The sequence below is a fragment of the Camellia sinensis genome, chromosome 3 (genome assembly GCF_055761805.1).
Source record: "Camellia sinensis isolate YWXY chromosome 3, ASM5576180v1, whole genome shotgun sequence".
Taxonomy (NCBI): domain Eukaryota; kingdom Viridiplantae; phylum Streptophyta; class Magnoliopsida; order Ericales; family Theaceae; genus Camellia; species Camellia sinensis.
This window is the reverse complement of record NC_138963.1, coordinates 180,289,300-180,299,683: the sequence shown is the minus strand read 5'-3', so window position 1 is coordinate 180,299,683 and position 10,384 is coordinate 180,289,300. Positions and strand designations below refer to the sequence as shown.

The 10,384-nt window shown below is 35.6% G+C and overlaps 1 protein-coding gene across 1 annotated transcript; it reads left to right on the top strand.

The window, feature by feature from the left end:
• The first annotated feature begins 7,209 nt into the window (after window positions 1–7,209).
• LOC114287666 (uncharacterized) lies at window positions 7,210–10,124 on the top strand. The gene has a single exon (XM_028231097.2). The coding sequence runs from the start codon at window positions 7,210–7,212 to the stop codon at window positions 9,481–9,483; it is 2,274 nt and encodes a 757-aa protein (XP_028086898.2). The 3' UTR covers window positions 9,484–10,124.
• Window positions 10,125–10,384: the final 260 nt, after the last annotated feature.

Genomic DNA, 10,384 nt, shown 5'->3' with positions numbered 1-10,384 from the left:
ATAAAATAAAAGAGAGGCATCGAATTAAGCATCATCCAACAGTGACATGTATAAAATAGACAAGATTAAGACATAAGCTAGACCTAGTAAGAGGTTGAGTCGTTTGATCAATTTAATCCTATGAACGTAATGCTTGGCGAATTGGCCACTAACATCTAACATCATTCAAGCCGTCCATGCACCAAAGATCCAACGATCAAGAACAAGGCACACTTGGCAAGTTGCCCAACCAAAGCCAGGTATGGGCAGAACCCTTCGATCAAAACAAGATCCGACGAATAAGATTTGAGCTAGAATAGCTATAAATGGGTAAGCTAACAAAGTACAAAAGAACAAGTAATGATTCCAATCTAACCCAATTAAGGCTGTGCAAAATATCATCCAATTCACTAAAACTGCACCGATCTGCATCAATCTATACCGCTCTATTTGCTAACTGCAAATTAAATTTTAAATTTTTTAATCCATATTCTAAACTGCTCCGCTTTACTATAGGTAATACATATATATATATTTTTTAACCTCTAATGAAATTTCAAAGTAAAAATGAGTGTGAGAGATATTTAAGATGTGAAATTTGTTACAAATTAGTAGTTATATATATGAAACATATTATGTAAAATTGCTTTGTGTTGTATACATAAAAAATATTATGCAAATTAGTGTTATATATTATGAAAATGTTGGATAATTGGTTAGAATATTTTTCAATCCGCCAATCCATCCAAAACCACCCAAACTATGATTTGTCAATCTGTTAATCCACCAATCCACCATTCGATTTGCAATTTTACTCTCAAACCACCCGAACCGCACACACACTCCTAAACCCAATCATGCTCAATCTTAATCAATTTCTACTTCAGAAATATTTCATTTCTTATATTTATATGCTATGGTCGATCAATGTACTGACTTGATTGTCGGAGGGTCCTTCCGACGTTTGGTTTCTCTTTACAGAATACAAAGGATTGGGCGTATCATCTCATTTTCTTTGCGAAAATGATTTCACCTTCCACATTAGTGAAGTGGGACTCATTAATACCATGTTTATTTTCAAAGACTCGTGTCATCATAGTTGGTTGGGACAATTACAAGCCTCATTAACAGATTAACAAAATTGCCCAGGGGACTCGATATTAGCAAAGGAAGTCGTTGGGATTATAGAGTAAATGATTATGTTATCCTGTTGTTTTACACTCAGCTTATGGTTTGAATCTCAGTACTGAAAAATTTCTGCTAGTTTATATGAATGTTTTGAAATTGCAGGTCTATGTCACTATTTCTATAATTCATCATATTTCGGAGCTTCAATATATATATATATATATATATTTAAATTTTCCACTCGAATCATGATCAGAACGTCAAATAATGAATCATGAAACATGTGTCAACATAATCTTTTTAATTAGAGTGGAAAACATGGGTCAACATAATCTTTTTAATTATAGTGGAAGTGGACAAACTGCCAGTGATAAAAGTTTGATGGCTTTGTTTGGGTGTTTAGAGTTTACTTTCATATTGAATTGTTTTCTTTTTTGAACTAGTTGTTCTGTTAATTATATTCCGAGATAGTTATGCCGTAGTAATCACATCAAAATTTTCTTTGTTTCAAAAGAAAAAATAAAAAATCACATCAATATTTTTTCTCTTTTTATGATTATATTATTTGCTGATAAAAAAGAAGCTAAAAAACACCATCATCGTGGTACATTTAATAGGTCATTTACATTTGTTGGTTGACATTGAGTAGTCCAAATTTGGTAACTGTGCAACAAGATTATTTATAAATTTCATATAGTTAATTTCATTTTACAGATGACAAAACAAACAAAAATTAGTCAGATAGACATGAAATAAATAAATATATTTTTTAATTCCTTCACTTAATTCCATTATACTAATAATCTACTCATTTAATCTCACCATATTAATTGTCACGACCCCAAACCGCCCCTAGTAGTTTGGTGCCGTGATGGCCAGTAATCCGAGATTACCGAAGGCCAACTTTCAAAATTCACACACAATCAGAGTATAAATATATGGGGCTCACAAGTGCGGAAGCAATAATTTAAAATACAAGTGGTCCATAGTGCATAAGTCAAATGGAATGGCATACATCTTTACATAGCTTTAAAACTTGAATACAAATAAAATGAAGTACAAAAATACATATTACATCTTGATAAAAGGCTTCTCGAGCCGACATGTTCAAAATACATAAGCTTCAAGATTGCCGACATAAACAAAAACACTTGAGCCACAAATCATGAAACATAATCTTCCAGTTTGCCGATATCCGCACTGCCGACATAACATACATTCAAAACACACATCTCGGCGTAAACGACTTCTTACTTGTTACCTACATATATACATAGGGAGGGTGAGCTTGGATACTCAGTGAATGGTATAAGTAATAAAGGTTTTTAAATGAATGATACCCGAGATCTTTTCAAAACAATACATAGTATATCCTTGTCAAAACCATACATAACAAAGCTTTACTTGGCTTGAAACAAAACATCATTCGAAACTTGGTCTTTCAAAACTTACATACTTAACATACGTCAATCTTAAAACATAACCTCGGCATAACCTTGGTCTTTCAAAACAAAAGCATAACCTCGGCATCGAGCACACCCGTTCATAGTCCGTCAGTGGCCGATATCTTAACAAGGGTGCTACTTAGGCTTAACGTCCCCTAGCACAAAAGGACGGTGCTACTTAGGCTTAAAGTCCCCTAGCACAGAAGGACCCTCAAAACAAGATGTGCTGCGAAAGTTTAGAGTCCTCCAGCACGAGGGACTTCCAAAACAAGATGTGCTGCGAAAGTTTAGAGTCCTCCATCACAAGGGACTTCCAAAACAAGGGAATAATCGACCCAGAATCGATTAGACAAACCCACCCGCACAAGGCAGTCGGTGGCAAGGGAGATATCTCAAACAAGGGTGCTACAAAAGTTTAGAGTCCTCTTAGCACAAAGGACCTATGTTACGAAGGCCCGTAGCCCTCTAACACGAGAGTACTGCGAAAGTTTAGAGTCCTCCAGCACAAGGGACTTTCAAAACAAGATGTGCAGTTACATTATAGTCCCCTAGCACTAAGGACTTTCCGAGAAGGTCATCAAAACAAAGCTTACTTGATACATAAAAATAGGGGTAATCATTCATGCTTGATCAAATACTTTTATCAAAACGAAACAAGGCTTTATCAAATCTTTATAACATAACTTTATTAAAAATACCACTCACATAGTTCTTGGGACGTCGGGGTCAAGGCAAAGGTCCAAGTCCTACAAACACATGGCAAAGCATACTGAACATACTTCTCAAAACAGGTCTCACATGCATGCAAATGATCTCGGGAAAACATGCTGGAAGTCAAAACACTTTTTACAGGTCAGGAAGACATGTTGGGTACCAACCAGGTCTTTGCCGAGGTCCCACACCTCCTGGCCGAGGTGTGGCTACCCAGGCTTCGACGTGCGGCTGCATACCGAGGTGCGCACAAGACAAACTAAAGGTGTAAGTGATCATGCAAGGTAGGCCAAGGTGAGATACGATGCTTGGCCTAAGTGTGAGGTCTAGGTGAGAGTGATCTCGGTGACTACACCTCAGGAAGTGAGGTCTGGAGATCTGGGTTTCCACCCGTGAAGGACAGGAAGAACATGAACATGAAGATCATGAAGAACATGAATGCTAAAATCATAACTTCTTTACTACAAAAATCTGGGATTTCATGCTATGAGTTCGAAAACATGGACCTGGGTACCCATACTTGAAAATCATGTGAAAACAAACACAAAAACACGGATCTTGGCATAAGGTTTCGGATCAAAACATGACTTTTCTTGAAGAACACATGAATGCTATTTTCTCTTTCTAATACCGAACTTCAAAGCAATGCATGGCTTACAAATCATATTCAATCATGCAATGCAATAACATAAACATAAAGAATGACAATAGCAGATCAAGAATCTAACCTTAGAACACGAATCTAACGGTTCGATCTCTAGGAATCAAGCTTAGAAATCTACTCTCCCTCAAGAACTCTTCTTCCTCTCTTAGAGCTTCTCTCTCCTCTTCAAAACAAAGATAGAACAAATGATAGGTTTTCTCTCTCTATCGGCTGACTTAACACTCAGCTCGGACACGTGGCAATGGCTGGTTGGCTCTTCTCAAAAAGGTGATAGATTGACAAGACAAGACTATGACAAAGCATATCTAACAAGCTACCCGGTAAGGCACTCCGGCAAGTGATGACATCGGCTAAGGGCAAAGCTTCGGCAACTAAGGTGACAATGACCTCGGCTAGGAAGGACAACGCTTGACTAAGCTGTGCCACACCTTGGGCTAGATGTGCCACACCTCGGTCTAGGTCATACCACTTCAGGACAAGATCACTTAGGTGTAAAGGTAACATCTCGGCCTAGATAATACACATCTCGGCCTTGGTGATGAACACCTCGGCCTAGATAATGACATCTAGGCCAATATGTCAAGGCGAAGGTGGAGGTCAAACAAAATGGTTCCAAGACAAATTTCTAGGCTGAAGGTGACCTCGGCTAGGAATGATCTAGGCGTAACATAACCTAGGCTTAACATCAGGGAAGGAGCAAAGCATGCAAGCAACACTTAGGCAAATCACATGAATACAAAACAAGACAAGATTCATGAATGTAAACTTATCAAGACAAAGTTATGTAAATGAACATGAATATACTATGACATGAATATGGGTTGTTACAGCAACTTAACATGGCAAAACATATAAATGCATGCAAACATGACTAAGCCATAAATATGAGTTGTTACATTGATAATTTCACCTAACTTAACTTTAAAAACAAACAAAACCAACAAGACAAGTGAAGTCGTTGGCTGTTATTCACTCAAAAAAAAAAAAAAAAAAAGAAGAAGAAAGTCATTGGCTGTTGGAAGTGTGACTTTTGGTCAGTCTTAAAATTCCAAAAAGTGTTAAAATCTCCAAATGTTTGACAATAGTTTTTTTTTTTTTTAATTTTGAACAAAATAACACTAAAAAAAAATTAAAATAGTTAATAAGACAAAATGTCATATTAAATTCATAATCATTTTACTTTTTCTCTCACAAACATCATATCCAACAATAAAAAAATACATCACTCTTCCTAAACACAATATTTTAACATACTAAAATAGTCAAAGACCAAAATAGCCTATTAAAATAGTCAATTTCCCAAACACCTCTATTATTGGTTAGAATTATTCATTCGGTAGAAATAGTGTGGGTAGTGTAGGATGGGGGTGATTATTTAATCATCTAGAACATTGCTCCATACTATTTGTTATTTGATAATTTTAATTATTTTTTAAAAATTTAACAAAATATATTAAATCTTACTGTTTCAACCAATATCAAGTTGGAGCAAAATTCGAACTATTACGCTCCTTGACTTCAGCCAAAAAAAAAACCTAAAAAACATAGACCCATGGGGGAGTCTGCACGTTAACTCTCCATTACTTTGGTTAATTTTGGAAAGTGGTTAAATTAGTAAAACAAAAATCAAGAAATTATTTAAAAAACTAAAAAATTAAATAAGAAAGTTAAAAAATTCTTCCATTCTCTTTATTTTTTGGATATTTTTTCATAAAAATCAAACAATTATTCTCACACATTTTAATTTTTTTAACACATATTTTAACAAAAAAGATTAATTTTTTTTATTATTTTTTTAAATGAATCCTTAGAACAACAAAAAAGATTGTGTTGCTTAGGGGTGGATAAATATAAGGCTAGACCAGTACTATGCACGGTTATATTAAACTTGGCATGTCTTAACATCAAGTGTAACTTAGCCATCTCAAGCTCAATCCTACAAAAATGTCTAAATCTCAAATCTACCCACTTCACTCAATAAATATTTCGTCTTGAAAGGCTATTATATTATTTAAACCCTTTTAATAATTATTTGAATTTGAAACATTAACAAAACTCAATTATAAAATAAATATAATCCTTTAAGAAATGTTTTAATTTAAACTCTAGAAAGAAAGAAATATATATATGTACTTTTCTTTATCTTTTATTATTTTTTTAATAAAAATAAGATAAGTATTTTATAAATGAACAGACTGAGCTAAAACTCTTTATCCAAGTCTAACCTAAAAATTAATTAAACTAAAAATTTAAATATTTTTTTTAAGTCCTAAAAATATCGGGTTGGGCTTGGTGGGCCATCAGGCCCATGGCCACCCCTACTGTTACCCTTTTTGTAATACATTTTTTTTTTTAAGAAGAAAATTAAGGATAGCGTTTGGTAGAGTTTTTTAAATATGATTTGAGAATAGGAGTTGTATTTTGAGTTTGTGAGTTTTGAAATTATGATTGGAGTATAGAAAATTTGTTTGGTGAATGAGTTTTGAAAAGAGTTTTGAATTGAGTGAGAAATTTTTGATGTGGCATATGATATTTGATACAAAAACTTACAACTCATAACCAAACACACAACTCAAAATTCTATTCAAAACTCATAAAAAAAAAAATTAAAAATTCCAAATTTTTTTATTTAAAATATAAAAAATAACAGGTGCCAATTGTAAAAAAATAAAAAAATAATATATATATATATATATATATATTGCACTGTTTCAGTCAATCGGCTGGACATCCGGGAGGACGACCGACCGAACGTCTAGGGAGACGACTAGTTAGTCCAAATTTTCCCACCTTAGAAAGAGTTTTCAAAAGTGGATATGGAATTAATTTTTGAAAACTGTAACCAAACACCACGTGCAAGTCAAGAGGTAGAATTGCATTTCCAAAACTCTTCCAAACAAAGCCTAATGATAGCCCCAAGAGATATCAATAAAGAACATAAAATACCAAAAAATTTAAGCTCCAGGAAAGTTGAAATCACTCCAGGACCTAAGCTTTGAAATCAAAAATCTTAATGGCTCAATTCCAACATCTTTTGGTGATTTGAGCTCCCTAACACTCCTACATCTTTGGAATAATCAACTCTCTGGTTCAATTCCTAAAGAACTAGGAAATTTGAAGTTCCTCGCCGATCTGGAATTGAGCGAAAATCAACTCAGTGGTCCTATTCCTGCTTCATTAGGCAATTTGTCTAGGTTAGAAAAACTTTTCCTTCGTTCCAACCAACTTTCCGATCCCATTCCACATGAATTTGGCAATTTGAAAAACTTGCTTGTACTAGAAATGGATGACAACCAGTTTTCTGGCAATCTCCCAGAGCTTTGCCAAGGTGGTAAACTTATGAACTTCACTGTGAACCACAACCAGCTCACAGGTACAATTCCCCAAAGTTTGAAAAACTATTCAAGCTTAGCCAGAGCTCGCTTTGATGAAAACCAATTCATTGGAAATATATCCGAAGATTTGGGCACTAATCCAAACCTGGTTTACCTAGATCTAAGTAACAACAATTTTTATGGCAAATTCTCAGAAAATTGGGAAATATTCCCAATTTTGACACTCCTAAAAATAGCAAGAAATAACATCACTGGTAGCATTCCACCAGGGTTTGGAAAGTCAACACGGCTAGAACGACTTGATTTATCTTCAAATCGTTTAGTTGGGGTGATCCCAAAGGAATTTGGAAAGTTGACTTCTTTGGAGTGGCTAATTTTGGCTGATAATCAACTTTCGGGTTGGATACCTCAAGAACTCAGATCACTAACTAAGTTGTTGAAACTTGATCTATCCACAAACAAATTTAGTGGGCCAATACCAGGTATTTTGGAGAACTATCAAATTTTGTTTTACTTGAACCTGAGCAACAACATGTTCAACCAGAAAATTCCATTACAGATTGGTAAGTTATTTCAACTAAACGAGATGGATCTGAGTAGTAATATTCTCATAAGAGAAATGCCATTGGAAATCACAAATTTGCAGAGCTTGGAGAAGTTGAACCTCTCGCACAATAAACTCTCTGGTCTCATTCCAAAGAGTTTTGAAGATATGCATGGCTTGGTGTATGTTGATATATCGTACAATCAGTTGCAAGGTCCTATTCCAGGTATTTTGGAGAACTATCAAATTTTGTTTTACTTGAACCTGAGCAACAACATGTTCAACCAGAAAATTCCATTACAGATTGGTAAGTTATTTCAACTAAACGAGATGGATCTGAGTAGTAATATTCTCATAGGAGAAATGCCATTGGAAATCACAAATTTGCAGAGCTTGGAGAAGTTGAACCTCTCGCACAATAAACTCTCTGGTCTCATTCCAAAGAGTTTTGAAGATATGCATGGCTTGGTGTATGTTGATATATCGTACAATCAGTTGCAAGGTCCTATTCCAGGTATTTTGGAGAACTATCAAATTTTGTTTTACTTGAACCTGAGCAACAACATGTTCAACCAGAAAATTCCATTACAGATTGGTAAGTTATTTCAACTAAACGAGATGGATCTGAGTAGTAATATTCTCATAGGAGAAATGCCATTGGAAATCACAAATTTGCAGAGCTTGGAGAAGTTGAACCTCTCGCACAATAAACTCTCTGGTCTCATTCCAAAGAGTTTTGAAGATATGCATGGCTTGGTGTATGTTGATATATCGTACAATCAGTTGCAAGGTCCTATTCCCATGAGCAACGCCTTTATGAATGCATCAATAGAAGCACTACAAGGGAACAAAGGTCTGTGTGGAAATTTCAAAGGCCTGCAGCCTTGCAAAGTTCCTTCTGCATTGCACAAACTCACTCTAGAAAAAAGGACACTTGTTCTTGTAATCGTGCTCCCTCTTGGTGGAGCACTCTTACTTCTAGGTGCATTCGTTGGACTTCTCATCATGTTCAATTCAAGAAAGACAAAGTCACACGTGGAAGAGGGTGACACCCAACCCCCGAAAGATGATTTGTTGTCGATAGCAATATTCGATGGAAGAGCAATGTACAATGACATTGTACAAGCTACCAACGATTTTGATGCCACATATTGCATTGGAAAAGGAGGATACGGAACTGTCTACAAAGCGAAGTTACCATCAACTAATATAGTAGCTGTGAAGAAACTTCATCCGTTATCCGAGAGGGCTGATAGGAAAGATTTCTTAAATGAGGTAAGGGCATTGCCAGAAATTAAGCATCGAAACATAGTGAAGCTTTTTGGGTATTGTTCACATGCTCGGCATTCTTTTCTAGTTTATGAGTACCTCCAAAGAGGTAGTTTGGCTACAATTTTTAACAAAGACGAAGAAGCTAAAGAATTGGATTGGCCTAAGAGGGTGAATATTATTAAGGGTGTGGCAAGCGCTTTGTCATACATGCACCATGATTGCACACCGCCTATTGTTCACCGAGACATTTCCAGCAACAATGTTCTAATTGATGAGGAGTATGAGGCTCATGTTTCGGACTTTGGCACTGCCAAGCTTTTGAAGCTAGATTCCTCTAACTGGAGTGCATTTGCAAGAATATACGGATATGTTGCACCAGGTAAACATAGTTTTATGCTCTCCTAAATTGGCATAGAATCTAAAGCATAACAAAACAAGTGCATTACCATGTCTCTCTTTTCTTGCAGAGCTTGCTTACACAATGAAGGTAATTGAAAAGTGTGATGTCTATAGCTTTGGTGTGTTAGCACTAGAAGTGATCAAAGGAAAGCATCCGGGAGACTTCATCATGTCCCTGTTGACCCCGACTGTTGAGAACATACAGCTAAAGGATGTGTTGGACCAACACCTTTCACCTCCCTCCCCTAAAGTTGACGAGGTAGTGATGTGTAGTGTAAAATTGGCAATCGCATGTTTGCATGTCAATCCACAATCTAGGCCAACCATGCACATTGTTTCTCAATTGTTATCCACCCGAAAAATTCTGTAGAGCCTCACCTATGTGCACCGAATTGCTGCCAATGAAAATGTGCAGAATTGATCCCTTTCTATTCTGCATATTTTTTCGTGCACTAATTTTGTGCACTTAGCAAAACTCAAGCCTCAAAGACAGTGCAAAGCTATTTTGTTTAGTAAGGATATGCTAGATATTAGATAAAACCCAATCGTCTCTATTACCCACTAAAATATACTTTTCATATAGGGATTTTTATTGTAAGAATAAATACTTAAGAGTGAAAATCAATAAAAAGAGAGGTGTACCCTTAGGGCCTTTGTGCGCCATGTGTGTATGGTAGTAACCGAACCACACACATATGGTGTGGTTTCTCTCTTTATTGTCATCTTATTTATTTTATTTTGTGTTGCTTTTATTTTTATTTTTCTTGCATATATACCTACCTTGTAGCACCAAAAATTGTTGGCTTCTTTTATATTGATTTCGAAGAGCAATGTTCCCGGTATAAATTACCAAAATGGTTCAAATTTGATATTGGTGGTGATGAGTTTGTGGCGGTGATTCTACAAG